Source organism: Amyelois transitella, chromosome 3 (genome assembly GCF_032362555.1).
Source record: "Amyelois transitella isolate CPQ chromosome 3, ilAmyTran1.1, whole genome shotgun sequence".
Classification (NCBI taxonomy): Eukaryota; Metazoa; Arthropoda; class Insecta; order Lepidoptera; family Pyralidae; genus Amyelois; species Amyelois transitella.
Window position 1 is genome coordinate 6,316,871 of NC_083506.1, and position 16,783 is coordinate 6,333,653.

General features: G+C 35.0%; 1 protein-coding gene and 1 non-coding gene across 2 annotated transcripts; both read left to right on the forward strand.

The window, feature by feature from the left end:
- Positions 1–7,974: 7,974 nt before the first annotated feature.
- On the forward strand, positions 7,975–8,056 carry Trnas-gcu (transfer RNA serine (anticodon GCU)). The gene has a single exon. It is a non-coding gene; the product is annotated as a tRNA-Ser (tRNA).
- Positions 8,057–8,496: 440 nt separating this feature from the next.
- LOC106135519 (uncharacterized) lies at positions 8,497–16,008 on the forward strand. The gene is made up of 13 exons (XM_060948367.1): positions 8,497–8,698; positions 10,133–10,380; positions 10,587–10,761; positions 11,136–11,293; positions 11,647–11,942; positions 12,304–12,560; positions 12,812–13,010; positions 13,195–13,461; positions 13,536–13,730; positions 13,861–14,016; positions 14,266–14,491; positions 15,032–15,219; positions 15,516–16,008. The coding sequence occupies exons 2-13, from the start codon at positions 10,142–10,144 to the stop codon at positions 15,647–15,649; spliced, it is 2,490 nt and encodes an 829-aa protein (XP_060804350.1). The 5' UTR covers positions 8,497–8,698; positions 10,133–10,141; the 3' UTR covers positions 15,650–16,008.
- The last annotated feature ends 775 nt before the right edge of the window (positions 16,009–16,783 follow it).

Sequence of the window (16,783 nt, forward strand, 5' to 3'; positions counted from 1 at the left end):
AGTAGGTCTGACAGACCCCTGTTTGGAGGTTATGTGATAGTTTCTTAAGGACGCTGTAATTGAGCGGTGGTTGGAAAATAATTTATCAGACGATGAAAAAATACCAAATGACGAATGCAGCGATGTGGAGCCGGTCGAAATTAGTCACGTCCCAGAAGAAAGTTGTGCGTCTGATTCCGAGTGTCATATGTGCCAAAACAAAATAAGGCAGTCATCACTGTTTCAAGCAGGCACCATTCTCCAGGTGTCAACGAAGTGACGAAGAAACCGGAGATCATATTATTTTATAACCAAACCAAAATTGGAGTGTATCTACTAGACCAAAGGTGCTCGAATTAGTCGTCGCTTTCGTAGGTGGCCATTGGCAATATTGTACTGATTACTTGATATTTCTTGCCTCAAATTGCTATGTTTTGGACCTGTCTGTGCAGACACTAGGACAAAAGATTGAAAGCAGGTTCAAGTTTTTGAAGAAACTTGCTGAACAGCTAATAAGACCGCATATGGCACGTGAAATTGCAACGAGATATAAGTGTAAGCATACAATGCATACTCCAGATCAGCGTGACCCCTCCAGCAGCTGTTCCATGCATCAGCACTGCTGAAGAGAGATTATCAGGTCGTTAGAATTGTTCTACTTGTAAATGCAAAAAGAAACGCAAGACAATACATGTGTTTCGAATGCAAAGCGTCCATTTGCCTTGAATGCTCAAATAAAATTTGTTCTAATTGTCGCGAAAAGCTCTAAATTTGGCGTCTGCAATTTTGTTTAATTAATTATTTTATTGAGAGTTTTTATTTTTTTTTAAATTCCTTGTTAATTGAATTATAAAAAAAATATAAGAATAATTGGCTATTACTTTAAATATTTTTTGTGGATGTAATTTTCTAGAACAGTTAGAAAGTTAACCGTAAATAAGAGATAATGCCAATTATTGAAGTTAAAAAAAAAATTGTTGATTTTCATGTTCCTATTTTTTTAATGAAGAGAATAATAATGCACCAAACATAATTTTTATTCAAGTTTATACCTTTAATTAATATTAACAAAAAAAAATTTTCTTGTTCTGGGGTCCCTCAGACGTATGGTAGGTGGTCGTGTGACAAAAATATATGCTAGGTGGTTAAGGGTTAAAGTAATTATTAAAGGGTATCACCCACGTAAATATCCCACGTATTTTGTATATCGACAGGGCCATACTAGTAGTGGACATGCAACGTGGTATGTATTGACCTGGTTTTAGTTATACCCAATTGCGCTAAATGGCGTTGTTTTAAAAACCCAAGAAATTGCATGGCATTTGGCATTTCTTCATATTTTTAAGCAATTCTTTGGTCAATTTCAATAAACACGCAGACACGTGAATATAAAAAATAAATATTTAAGTAACAAACGTGATGATGTTACTGAACCTTTCGTGCGCGAGTCTAACTCACTTCACATTTATTATATACACAATAATGTGATTTTATTTACAAAGCACTTCGTAGCACCTAGGTAAAGTGCTACAATAGTGTAGCAATAAGCACACTTTCGTTACTCACGATACTAGTCACTATAAAAGCGTATCTTCATAAAGACATCTAGGTAGTACGAGTATATTTCAGAAGCAACTTGGCCTGCGTAATGTTTTAAAGGGATTTGATTAGGTATTATAAGTATTTTCAATGAATACTCCCCATCGGCTTGATTTTCTATTCATTTATACCACAAATCATCCACGCAAATCTGTTTACAATAGCGATCAAACAGCAAAATGGAACAAATACTAAACTTAATTTCTTTTATTATCATGTAGTTGCGATAAGTTGTAACCTTTACCGAATATGTCAATAATCAATTCGGAAATGAAGTGTTCGTATGTTAAATTTATATATCTACGTATTCTATAATAAAACAATATTTATAGAAGCCTGCAACATATTTAACTTCAACAGGAGCAAGGTCATTGAACATTCTTTCAGCTGAACATCGAGAGCAACCTTGACCCTTGTAGGGCCTTTATAAGGTGTCTGTTAGTTCAATGGCTTTCCGAGTTGAATGGAGCTGGCTAAATATACTTACTTAGACTGGAATAAAACCGAGACTGGGTCAACTGGCTCTCAATGTGTGATATTCATTGAAAGGTTTCCTTTCAGCAAGCAAGCTTTTGCACTAGCGAAATTTTAAAATGTACCTTCTGAAAATTGCGAATTCACGTTGTATCTTTTTTAGCCCAACACATGCCAGCGAGCTTGCAAAGATTTTATGTCACTGTATTCACTCTTCACTAATTTTATTCTTGAATATTTTAATTACTTCAGGTATACTTATTAAATGAAGATTTTTCAGATTTGAATTAATTTTCAACATTTTTCAGTGCAAATAAGTAAATAACAAATCAGACAAAAAATGCTTTGAAGATGCGAGTGTAGTGTAAGGTCGTAACTAATTTCCTCTCTCCTTGCCTTTTACTGGCTTTTCTACCATTTCTTTGAATACAAAGAAATACACAAAGGCAAAAAGTCAGCTTTTTTTTAAAGATACCTTATCGGTGCAAGAACCATTTACTTCTTTTATATCCCTCGAATCTTAGCATATTTTCGGTTAGCCTTATGCTACGAAGTTCGGGGTCCGCTTACAAATACTTACATTCTGTAAAATTTTACCCTAACATATTTTTATTGTTAAGGACCAGTACATAATTATTTCAGAAACCCTCCTCCCATCTCCTAGTACCTACCTAACAAGGAAGAAATTATAATTGGGTGCTTTGCATGATGGTTTACAAAAAACTTCGAAGGAAAATAGTGTGTACCTACTCGGCGTCGAGTAGTTCATGCGGGATAAATCCGCAGACTGACGTAATTAACTTAAGTCGGAACTGCAATTAATATGGGCACGTTCGCTCAAATTGAATGGGAATGTGCAAGAAAAAGTTGTTTGGAGTTAATTCAGTTAGCGAACAAAACCATGCGAAGGAAAAGTTGCCTATTAGCTTTGAACTTTTTTTTTTGATGTTTGGAAATGTGTTTCTCTTATGGTGAAATTATACCAATTAAAAGAAATTTTGCAAGTTCATAATCTTCTTTTTAACTAGTAGATTTGCTTAAACGCTGCAAAATCATACAACTTATATAGTATTTACTTATATAGTATATACATACATACATACGGTCACGTCTAGTATATCCCTTGTGGGGTAGACAGAGCCAACAGTCTTGAAAAGACTGAATGGCCACGTTAGTATATCTTTGTTTATTTTATATGCAGTATATGTCTATAATCATACTTATGTATGTAAACTATTATATGTAAGTGTATTAAGTAATCTATTATTCATATTTATTATATTATATTATTTTTTGACAATTATCGCGCCACCCGTACATCCTTCTCAGTTTGGTCCAAAGGTTCGACTGACAGAGAATGGCCTTGTGGCATTAATCCACCTGTTGTTAATTTTACGTGCATAAAGTTTAAATAAATACAATTTAACATAAAGTGCGATCAATAATTTAATAGTATTAAGTAGACAATAACGATAAAAAAAAAATTAAATTATTTAACACGCAGTCAACATACTTAATTACCTACTAGCATTGAACATGCGACCAGTAGGGAGGACTTGTAATTGCAAGTAGTTTATTTTACGTAAAAATGTCGCAGATTCTAAGTCTTTTCGCCAATATGTATGTATGGACCACAAACAATCATTTATTTAAAAGCAGATAATTAAAAATAATACGGTCGCATTGAGAACCTCCTCATTTTTAAAATCAGTTATAAGCTAAAAACTCAGATAAGCTTCAAGTTTTCCTTCTGATTATCGCTTTCGGTAGGACCCAAGGTATGCCTTGGTTGTCTAAGTTGTCTTGCAAAGCCAGCTTTTGTGTGTTCAAAAAAATGAATCTTTTGCTTTCCCTCACATGTTGGAATTCAAAATCCTATGAAGGCGACAGGTGACCGCAGCCCGCCTTACATTTCCGTTCGCTCCGATGGCAGACAATTTCCATGCCTCACCATGAACGGAGCCGAAGGAGCGTTGTGTGAACTCAATTCTGTAGCAATAGGAAGTTATTACGACCACATATAACTATAATAGACAAAATCTAGAGGCAAGTACTCAATGAAGAAAGATATGATTGTAAGGTAAAAATAGATTTAAAAAATAATATAAACCGATTTCAAATGTCATATTTTCTGTTCCACTTAAGTTGATGAGTACCAGTTAAACAATAGAGATTTTGATAGTTAGTTTTAGAGTTGGCTCTAATCATCAGATCTTGACAGTCATGACAAGATCTGATGATAAGGCTTTGGAAGATAATCCTTTCAAACATAAATAGAATCATCAAAATCGGTGCAGAATTGGCCGAGTAATTACGTATGTAATCACATGAATAAAAACATACACTGTATAATTGAAAAGGTTCTTTTTTTAAATCGATTGAAAACGACGTAGGTATAAATCTTTCGCTGGTAAAACAGGAAAACTAGCAATCCTGAAAAACCCTACGTTCTTGAAGTCTGGAACTCACTTGAAGTATTCATCACACTAAAAATATATATGATTATTTCATAAAAATAAGAAAATCATCGAATTAATACAACTGAAGGGGAAATTTCATCTCGCTAAAGTGGATAATCCGTAGGCAGACTTTGTCATTGTCATGAAATATTATAAAAGGCGCGCCTTCCTGATCGAAGAATGGTTTCCACATTATATCGATGCGGTATTGAGTGTTAGTGGATAATAAATCACTTTAATAAAAGTTCTAAGTTTCCTTTGTGCAAAGGATAGGAAGTAAATATTATAAGTTTGCAATGAAAAGAAGTTTTGGCTGACAAAAATACAAAAGTAGGAAGCCGGAAGAAATTACACGAGTATCTTTGGGAATTCATTTATCTACCTAGTGAATTACTTGGATTTGTTGTTAGCAACCTGAAATCGGTTGAAATAAGAGATAGGTAGTAATGTTAATCCTATGATATTCACCGACTTCGAAGACCCTCGTTGTGTACGCCAATCCGGCTATTTGCAAGTTAAGTCTCGGTCTTGGCATTTTTATGACTTCTTTTAAAACAGAATATCATTATGCAAACCTGTTCTGGTATAGGCAAATTTGAAATAATAAAAATTGAAAGGCATACCTATGCATCAAACAAAGTCCAAAACTCTTGTATTGTTTGAGTACGTATCAGTTAGTTTTGATAACATAGACGTTCGTTATGTAACTATATACGAAAGCTTTTTCCTCTGTACATATATTTAAACATAGACTTTCCATATTTTTCTATCCAGTAAGACGTATGATCATCATCTAATATGATGTATATAGGATGTTGATAAAACTCTTCACGGCATCTGAAATTAGTTCATATTTACTTACTTTATTGAACCGCCTTAAAGGTACAATTGGTACACAATGCTGATAGCATCCCCTATCAATTTTATACTTAACCTTTAGAAAACAGTTTTACTTGTTATTAAGAATTTTTCTTGAATTTTACACAGGTAATTATGCCATGTTTACAATTACAATTGATCTGTATCAATGTGAATACAAATGCAATTACATTAGAAGAACATAATCCTCATTAGAAAATCATTCACAGAAAAGTTATACAAAATAAATGCAAGATAATACTAGGTTCTAGGTACATATATAGATACAACACAGTCTAGACTATTCGGTAGACGAAGCTCCCATCCTAGGATTGCTTTCAATGCAGTACATTACATTGATTTGTGCGACCGACCGCGTAGAAACTTTCAATATCCATAGATAAGGTAAGTATCAACCTGCAGCCTGTTTATTAACGGAGTTAATTAACTAAGAGTAAGGTCAGCTTTAATTTACGTAAATACATAAATAAAAAACACTGGTCACCCAAATATTTTTATGTTTATGATAAATGCTGTACTTCCATACCATAACTGATTCATTAATTGTGAAGACATACGATGCAAAGCACTGAGGGCATCGGAAGTAAGCTGACTTTAGCTGACAGAAAACTGTAAAATATGAGGTGGAAAATCGAGTGTTAGATAAATTCGTCGATATGTAGGTGTCGATATATTTTTTTTGACAAATTTAAAAAATGAATGCCTATTTTTATATTATAAGTAGGAACGTACATATATTTGCATTGACTAAAGCTCATACGTACGGACTACGGCTGCATTGTACGAGTAGAACTGAATTTGATTTAAGTTGGACTTATACGACGATATCGGCGGAAACCATATTCCACTCGATAATGTTAAGCGGAAGCCTTTTGAGATATATAAGAGCGAGCTGAAAGCTTCAGCTATAATCCAGCTTAGAATTTTTATATTGAATTTTTATTGGTGTTTTCAATATTCTCGACGAGTTTGTAAGAGTGAGTGTAACTGTAGCATAAAAATGAATCCGTCTTTTCGAGCAACTCATTTATGCAACTTGTAAAGCCTGTCTGAGTACTAAATAAAAGTGCGTACAACAGCCAACAAATGATAATTCCGCATTATGTTTTTTGCCGGTTGTAGCACTTGTAGCAAGACTACGAAAGGATTTTTGTTTTGATACTGAGGGATTACAAAAATAGTGTTTTCTGTCATTTTGTTATGTACCTACAATAAAGTATTTAAAAACAATCATGTAGGTACCTACTAAAATATAACCGAAAATGTGTTCTACTCCGATTCAGAACTAAAGAACTGATGCAGATGATTGAAATTGTACCGATCCCCCGAAGTTATTCAAACAACAATCTCTCTTATCCTGGTGTGTGCCCAGTTGCACCCTCTGCCGCAGCTTCGGGGCGGGGCGTGGGGACCCCACGCTTTCCTACTTCTTTACTATTACAATACAATAATAACAGCAATAACATGTAAATATTTCTTTCACTTCCAGTCTTATCTTATTCCGTACCAAGCCCAACGTTCTTACTTACCTACCAATGGCACATAATTACCCATTATATGAACCTTCTTATGTACTTACCAACACTTAAGGTTAATCAGAATCTAGCTCTAGGTTAATCATCTAGCTTTTAATAATCACGCAAAATGATCTAAGTGAAACAAAGTCGTTGAAGTTGGAACTGTATATTTTTACAAACTTTATATCTGTTCATATTTTTACAAACATCTTACTATAGAAATACACGTAGGTAGTAAAATGAAGATCGGAGTAACCTTAGAGATTCACCTCACTTGAACTCGGGACGTACAGCCGCGCCGTGAGCTAGGGATGTCGACCTCAGGGTCAGACGCGCCGGTGCCGAGAGGGGCGCGTTGCTACGCAACCGTCAGCCGGTCTTACCCTCCCTCATTCATAAACGACGCACGCACTAACTACAATACTAACAAAATTTGAACAAGCTGTATGTTGATATTTCAATAAAATGACTCAATTTCGAAATTGTGTAGCACACGCGTTAAAATAATTAATCAGTATTACAAATAATCATGAATTGCTTGCTGATGTTTTTTTAATTTTTTCCCCATTTGACGGTCCATTCTTCAAACAAATACACTTGTAGTAATAATCGGTACAAAGTTCATCTTTAAAAAAAAAAAATATTTATACCGCCATCTGTTGGTTTTTGTCTATACCACTATGAATATTCTGTTCAGAGTTTTGTAAATATGCGTGTACAGTAATTATGTGAATGATTTTAACAATGACATACTTGAATTATTCACAAAATAATAACGACTAAGATATATATTTGATATTGTAATTGTGATAATAATGTTACACGAATATTGTAAAAAAAAGCAAACTAGAAAAGTACTTAACAAGTTTCAAAACTTAACGTTAGGTGTCGCTAGTAGTGTCATGTTCTCAAATAATTGTTACTTTGGACATCATCAAATTGATTAATTTTAGATTGTTTTAGTTATTATTTTAGAAGATAAAACAAACTTATAATTATAATATAAATGTTATTAAGAATAATCTTCACTTTGATTGTTATCACAAAATTTAACAGTCTATACATACGACGAGGTGGCCGAGTGGTTAAGGCGTTGGACTGCTAATCCAATGTGCTCTGCACGCGTGGGTTCGAATCCCATCCTCGTCGATAGTTTTTGTATCTATGGACTCAGGCAAATTTATATTGTATCTACAAACTTGATAATATTTATTAAATGTAGTTAACAAGGAACAATAATTTATTTGATTGATTTTTTGTTTCTGCGTAAGACATCATTTTCAAGAAAATTTCGCTCCCGTAATTGTAAGTGCGACTCGCCCCGCTTTTGCACGGGGTATTTTTTATACTATGAATCTTCGTCTTGAATCACTTTACCTATTTAAAACTGCATCAAAATCCGTTGTGTAGTTTAAGTAGTGTTTTCAATATAAAATAAAAAAGCATTGGTTTCGCCATAATCTGCAGCTATCTCACATAATCGCTGGCAAAAACAGATAACATTCCGCCGTATGAATATCACTTGTTACAAATTTATCTAGACCTGTTTCTTTTATCTTATCACAGTACCGGCAGGTACCCTGTATTTTACGATGCTATGGGTGCGCCCTGTACTGAAATAATCTGACCATTGTGTAGCCAGCCTTATCGAAGTTTGTCGCATTCAGTGGTTAGTCCTGAAAGAAAGCCAGGACTTAATTTGTGGACATCAATATGATGAGACTGTGATTAAAATAGTGCAGTGTTACAGTGAATTTCTAACACTTTTGGACAAAAACCTAATTATCTAAGGTAATAAGGTTTTGTAAGGTATTTTGTATGGGGACATAGTAGGCACGATTACTTTGATAGGTACTTTTCATATCTAATACCTACTTAATTATTACTGGGATAGAGAGCCATTTTATTGCCATTGCCATCATATCCAAGAGAATGTTCGAAAAGGAAAAATACTTACCTATAGCTATCTACTCAAAATATAAACGTTAAGACTTTTTGGCACTTAGATAGGCACTCATCCAATACATACATAATATAAAGGATCATTAAACATATAAGTAGGTAGGTATTTTATGTGTAAATACGCAACGTGAAAAGTAACGAATTACAATGTAAATTACTTACATTAATTTAGATTTATGGTAAGTAAATTCATCCATTTAATTGACACCTATCGTTCATATGACAAAATACTAGGGCTAAGTACTTATCAAAAGTGGAACACGAACAAACAATATTGGGCAACCTTCATTCTAAACCTAATTCTACTTCTATCAGTAGTGATAACGTTAAATAACATTTAATCAGTAGGTATTATAAAAAGAATGTGCTTGATGTACTTAATACCTGCTACAAAAACTGACTGACTGACAGAATATGAAATTTTGTATGAAGGTTACTTCTGTATTTTCCTGCTACTTAGGACGAAAATTATCGGTATTTTTCATTTTATAATATAAGTGGGTATTTTTATCTCATAAGAATGTACATTTATTATTCGTTTATATATTTTTCCTCGTTTTGGTAAACCACGTGTTGGATTTGTGAAGGTCAGGTTATAAATATGGGGCGTTTTTCTGAGCCATTGTGTACAGTTGATTTTAAATGAATACTTTTATTTAACAAATTTAAATTAACATTCAAGAAAAAGAATACCTACATAGATACAAATGACAGTAAGATGGTTGGACTTGAACTATAAAATTTAAGAACAGGATCCTATATACATATATACTTTTTTTGCCGAAAACTTTAGGGGTTACCCTTATTTAAAGGTGTAAAAGCAAAGATCCAAAAATAATAAAAGGTATCAATTTTTCCTACGATATAACTAGGTATTTTGCAGCCTGACTTCCGGCTTAGTCACTCATCATAATAATGACAACCTGGATAGGAAAACCTTTAAATGAAATCTATTCCAAAATAAATAAATGATATCATTTTTACACAATTCGTCATCATCGTGCGCTTATCATATGATATCGATTATGTTTGATTCTTAGTATTCTTCATACTTATCTAATTCAAGGCGCGCAAGTACTGCCTTTATATAAAACTCTTTTTATGTTTATATGTAACTAGAGATCCGGCCCGACCACAAAAGAAACGATTTATGAGTTGATAGTGCTTGTGATTACCACTGAATTCTTACGATTTTCACAGCAATAACAAAGTTATCTATCCTACTGTGATATACATTGCTCACATACACATATATTTTTTCAGATTAACATCATGTATCAGTACATATCACTGGCTTTGCTTGTCATGCTGGGCGGCGCCCACGCCCAGGTCACTGCTCAGGCCAACGTTGCGCCCGATCTAAGAGAATGCTACACGAACCCTATCTTGATGGACAGGAACAACCTGCCACCCCCCTCCGTGAATACTCTCGTAGACATCATACAGAAAATCGAGGACAGTCCCAATGTAAATGTAGATCTACGGATGCTATCCGTCCTGTTACTACACACGTAAGTATTTTTCATGAGAATTAAGAATTGGCCACTATCACAGATAAAGCCCGGGCTTTTCTCCAGTGAAGGGAAGATGACCTATCCTACCTAACGAATGCGATGAAGTAGTGTTATTAATGTTCTATCTGCCCGACCAATTACCGCTTGGCGATTCTAAGCAGGAAATTTAGCCACAAATTTGAAATGTTTAATTAATTTTCCAGGTATCGACAAGATGGTATCGAGTACCACGCACCAGAATCTGGTACCACCTCTTCTTCGGTGTTGCCATTCGCACCAACCTTTCACTCGTTCTACCGTCATAGACTGTTGTTGACCAAACTGATTCCCAGCAATCTTCAAGCCTTGCCCAACAACACATTACCTTCAACGTTAAAAGTATGTATTTAATGTTATAAAATATAATGTTCAAATCTAACAATCAGCAGACGGCTTTAAGGTTTTAGTATTTATAACGAACTATTTAAATAGGTGAGATAGCTTACTTAGCGAAATTATGCAGTTCTCACAAAGAAAATCTATTATCAAGTTACACGAGTATTTCCATCTCCTTGGCCTTCGCATGTTCCCAGTTATAAGGAGCTCGGGATCCTTGCTTAATAACCGCTAGTTCGAGTAAGTAATCATTATTACTATTGCCAAGAGTAGAAGATGAGCCAAGAAGCGTATCCCAAGATTGGATTTTCAAAACGCCGCCAATCATTAGCATATCTATAAAGCAAACAAGTGAATGATTATTCTCCTATATGCAGTGCGCCCTTCACCACATGCTCTCTACGACGATCGACGCTAGAGTCCGCGGCGATGAGAACACTTGCGGCCAGTTCGCGGAATACCGCGCTCTCAGGACGCCCCGCGCTGCTGGAGTTGCTGAAGACGTCGAGATATTCGCGCCTGTCCCCGAAATTGAGTACGTACGATTTTTTCAAGAGTGGAAAGATTTGGATGAAGCGAAAAAAGTAAGCAAAGATCGTGGCAAGTGGAAAAATTTAGTCTCTGTTTAACTCAGAGGGAAAGAGACGTGTTTTTATAAAGTATACTTACATGAAAAACTCGCTACTAATTTGGATATCGTTATAGAAAGCCACTTCCTGTAAAATTATGAATGCATGAAAAGGTTAGATGTCTTTGTAGTGGGCGGGTAGTAGTAACTGAAGCCAACGAAATAAACACTTGTTCTCATCTTGATACCTAAATGAAAATTTGAATTCAATAAGCTTTTTCACTATACAAACTATTCTTTTTTTACCTTCAACGTTTCAGGGATACTGAATACGGTCAAATGAGACAATTCAACCCTGACGCAGAAGTAGAATTCAATGGTAACTACGGCTCAATGCGGTCTGCTCGTCAGCTGATGGGAGAGAGTACCTGCCCCATACTGGATGGAGTCATACACACGTCGTGGGGTGCAACGTCCGCTGGGAGTGTGATCGCAGGAATCGCAGCCGGGGCAGAGCTGCAGACCGTCTCCTTGTCGGAACTCACGAAAGGCACGGTACAGACGTACGACAATGTTCAACAGAATGTCGTAAACCTTTATCCAGCCACCTTATCAGGTAGTTACGGTTTTATTAAAATGTTTTGCTTTTATATAAATTTATTTATTTTTTGGAACTATTGGGAGTTGCAAGTCCTAATTTACTTCATTGAAATGATCTTAACTTATGTCACCAATATTAAAACTCTTTGTTAGTATTTTTGTGTTTCCGATTTATTACAAATTTAAAATTGACAAGGAATTCTGATTGGGAAATAGATAATTCATTTGTCATTACTTATACTCAATCACTAACTGCCTACCCCTCCGGAAAAGAGGCGTGATTTAATGTATGTAAAACAAAAGTGTAGATCCCAGTAGTCAATAATTTTTAATTTAGTGTGTTCTCAATATTTACAAATCACTTTTTTTATTTGTAGGGGATTTAGCTGAAGCAGTTCTTATTCAGGGGACAAGGGCCAGAAATGACATTACCATAGGTAGCGGTGGCAATTTCAACACATCCCAAGCACGACGGTACTTCATGCTGAGCAGTCGTCAGAATGTGGAGATGACTGATCCTGAGATCCGAGGCGACCTCGACGGTTTCATCCTTGGAAATAGAATGACGAGTATCCTTCAGACTTACTCCACGTTGAAGTTGTCACAACTGATCGATATGTATTATTCCCCTAGGGTATGTATTTATTTTCTCATTAAGTTTCTGAAGATTTTCATTTGATTATAATAACGTCTTTATCAATGTTGTGAGCCTTGTATTTCAAAACGAAATGATGGTGTTGCTGCTTGGGGTCTTCCTGCAACTCTAATGAAAGTTTTGATACTTCACAAGTGTATGCTTGGGAACATTATATTTTTCATTTTATTAAATGATTTAATTTCATTGTTACTTCCAGGCCCTTTATCAATTTTAATTTCTTCTTTCAGAATGGGGTTTTTGATTCAAGTATTCGAGCATGCAACCGACGCGAACTCACCACTTCTATTCTCAGCAATAATGCTCTGGTGACACAGACGGAATCCTTCGCAGCCGCATTAAACGCCAACATGCTACTCTCAGGGACAATAATAACTGGCCTCACACAACTTGTTACTAGTGCTGTCACCAACTTCCAGAGCTACTCACGTAAGTCACACGTAATTAACTTTAACTTTTAAATATATAGATATTGAATCTCTTAGAAATCCATGTAAAATCGTTTAGTCGCTTACACAGAAATCAAAATGAAGTTTATATAATCTTCATAATTAGTTTGATTGTTTTAGGATAGTTTAAAGGAAGTATTTATTTAATTTTCTGTTCTTTTTAGAGAGTAACATGAACGATTTGAGCTGTACGATAACGGAGTCTGCGACTGATGTGCGGTCGCGCACAAATTTATATATTGTCCTCGACGCAACTTGGCCATATGCAACCATTTATCCAGCAATTTCCTACCTTTTGGACAGCATCGAAGTTGGCAAGTTTGGATCAAGTGTAACTCTACTAAGCGCTTTCGATGGAAGCGTTGTTGTCAATAAGACATTCAGTCCTGCAGATTTCCATTCGGAGTATACGTTACTGAAGCATCAGAGTAGTAAGTGTTGATAGTACTTTGTACCCTATAATGTTGATGCTCGTTTGTGCTAATTTCCATTATCAATATTACAGTGATGACAGGTGTCAACTTAGAAACAGCTTTTACCAATATCCGGACTATGATGCATTGGTCACTTCTAAACGAGACAGCCACGAATTACGTTGGGGGCAACTCCTCTGTTCTTCTGTTCCTACTTAACTCTGGAACTATCCAGAATACCGAGGCTACTTACCAACAAGCCAAACAGTTAAATGAGACTGTTCCTGGTAAGTATGAAATTATTTTTGGACGCAATATTACTGATACATAAAAATAAAACAAGAGCGATGTTTTGTTAGTTTGCCACTTCTTCATATACCTTGATTTTAGTTATTAATTGTATTACTTTTGTTTCAGACTTAAAGGTATTGTTTGCTACATCTTCTAATCAAATTGATAACCTTTGGAACTTAGTAAGAGACATGCACGATGACATTCATACGATTTCTCTAACATCAACTGGTGTCGGTGTGGGAGATAGACTTGCTGCTGTCTTGAACCGAATTAAATTAGGTAAATACATTACCTGCATAAATAAATTTTTAACCAAAGTAAAATAATGCATGTGCATGGAAAGATAAAGTCCCCGTCTACCACCCGGGAAAGGGACGTAATTTATGTATGTATGTAATGCATGTATATTTTTTGGCACTACTTAGTACACGTTACATCAGTCCCTTCCACATTGTCTTCATTTTTTCCAAATGTCCCTCTTAACTGTTAACTAAGAAATGTTAATTAATATCGTTTATCTTTTTTCAGCCAACAGAAGAATTATTAATCCTCTTTGTAATTTTGAGTTTACTGCCGGATCATCTGGGCTCAGACAATTCGATGATTTCATTGAACCAGGCTACATTCAATTCTATGCAGTGAGCCCTAACTATTTCTTTGGGAATAACGATAATTCTAAAATTCGTATTTCTCGTACTTCAGCTGGCTCTGGAACTCTTACTGTTTGTTACTCTAGAACCATTGTGCAACCCAGGTAAGCTGTCATGGCTTTCTGAATATTTTATTACTTGGTGTTAATAAGCTAAACATTTTAAGAAAATTATAAGTCTTAACTCCTATCTTTATTTTAACCATATTGGTTCGTAAGTTTGTGCTTAAGTGTTCACTTATTTAAAGCACTTACACAGAAGAGGCTTTTATTATTGCACTGAAAAACAAGTTGTTATCGTATATGGCTGTGTGCTGTGTGGTTCCCGGCACCAATACAAAAAAGAATAGGACCACTCCATCTCTTTCCCATGGATGTCGTAAAAGGTCACTAAGGGATAGACTTACAAACTTTAGATTCTTTTTTAGGCGATGGGCTAGCAACCTGTCACTATTTGAATCTCAGTTCTATCATTAAGCCAAATAGCTGAACGTGGCCATTCAGTCTTTTCAAGGCTGTAGTTCTGTCTACCCCGCAAGTTCACGTCTATATCAGACGTGACCATATGTATGTATCTTTGTATGGCTGTGATCGGCATAACAGGAAATTTTCCTGATATTGTGTGTTGCAAACTTATTTTTTCAGGCGAAATGGTACAATCATCGGCGTTGACGATAATCTGATAACGTGTGAGGACTTAGCAAGTTCTGGAAATATTGAGATAAGTCTACAAAATGCATGCGGCGGATATCCCGCTGTCGGCTCATGTCCACCGATGTACATCTCCGTTCAGGCGGTTGCCGTCTCCACTACCTCTAGCGCTATATGTACAGGTAAATATATTTTCATATTATGTACTATTTGTCCATTGACAGAGTAATTACAAGAGTCTTTATGTCATGTTGACATATCCTACATGACGAAATTGATATTCAGAGATAGTGTGTGTGTGTGTAATATGTTGAACTAGGTATATTACGCAGCGGTGGAAGAAAAGCAGTTATTGCACACTATGTGTTTTCTTTGATCCAGAGCAGCATCGGAAAAGCCATAGCAGATTTCAGATTTTTTGTTTTTTTTTTTTTTAATTTTTCCTGTTTCAAGTTTTAACTATTTTTTTTTTATTCAGATAACCGTTTGTGCCGGTTCCCATACAACATTCGTTTCACCGTGCAAGTAGAAGAACTGCAGTGCTACAGTAGCGCTACAAACATTGGAGCCAGCATCCTATTTATTGTTCTTGCTGCTCTTTTTAATTTGTAATCCCGCCAATAAACACGTAGAATTATTTTTAAAGAATTTATTTATGATCACATATATAAAAGACATATTTTTGTACCTAAGTGTACATAATCAACATAAGCTAATAAATATATTTAGGTAGTAGGATTACAGATAAGTTAGTACTACCATAAGTATTATGTCTTTTGTTTCTTAAATATAATTAAATCGTAAGCCTATAATTTTTTTATGATTTTTTTAAGTAACTGAGATTTACTTTACAGGGTAGGTAGTAAATAATATTTAATTGCATATCTTAGTAAATATTGTACATTTTGATAAATTCATACATATGACTTGCAGTTGCGACTTGTATTTTTACTAATAAATTATAATTCACACATACCGTTTTATTAGAAACCTAAAGCGCCTTTGTTTTTTATGTAATAATTAGAGGATGTTAAAGTAAAACCAAAAATCTCGTTAAGGGGGTTACTTAATCAGCGAAGTAAAATTATGAAACGCACGCACACATTAACATCGATTATGTCATAACATCGCCATCTATCAACAACATTTGTGACCACTACGTTTTTAGCCACTATGGAAATCATGCCTGAGTTTTCTTACAGATGGCGCACGTGATGGGACAAAATTGAAATGATAGATTTAACTAAAAATAAACATTTATCATGATTGTTTCTAAGTGACAAAAAATATTGAATAGTCAATAAAAACAATTCAGATTTATTTTTATAAATTTAAATACCGATCGATAAAAATATCTTGGGTAACTATCAGTGGCGTAACTATACCATTCGTGGCCCGTGGCAAATTCATCGGATAGGTACGTTCTAAAACTGGGTTACAACCCTTTTTTTACAAAAGCTTTGAATTTTTAATATTTTTTTTACTTGTGTAGGAAACTGAGTAGGTAACAAAAATAAATCAAAGACTAAAACTTTTTTTTACTAAACATGTATGATAAATAAGAAATGTTGGGAGTTGGGATTCTCATCTGACCGGGGGCCCCTTCCGGCTGGGGGGCCGTGGCATTTTGCCGACTTGCCACCCTGTAGTTACGCCACTGGTAACTATATATGTAGGTACAACAAACGAATTTCTCTCATTAACTCTAATTACTCAATTACTCAATTTGGAAACGTTAAAGTATAT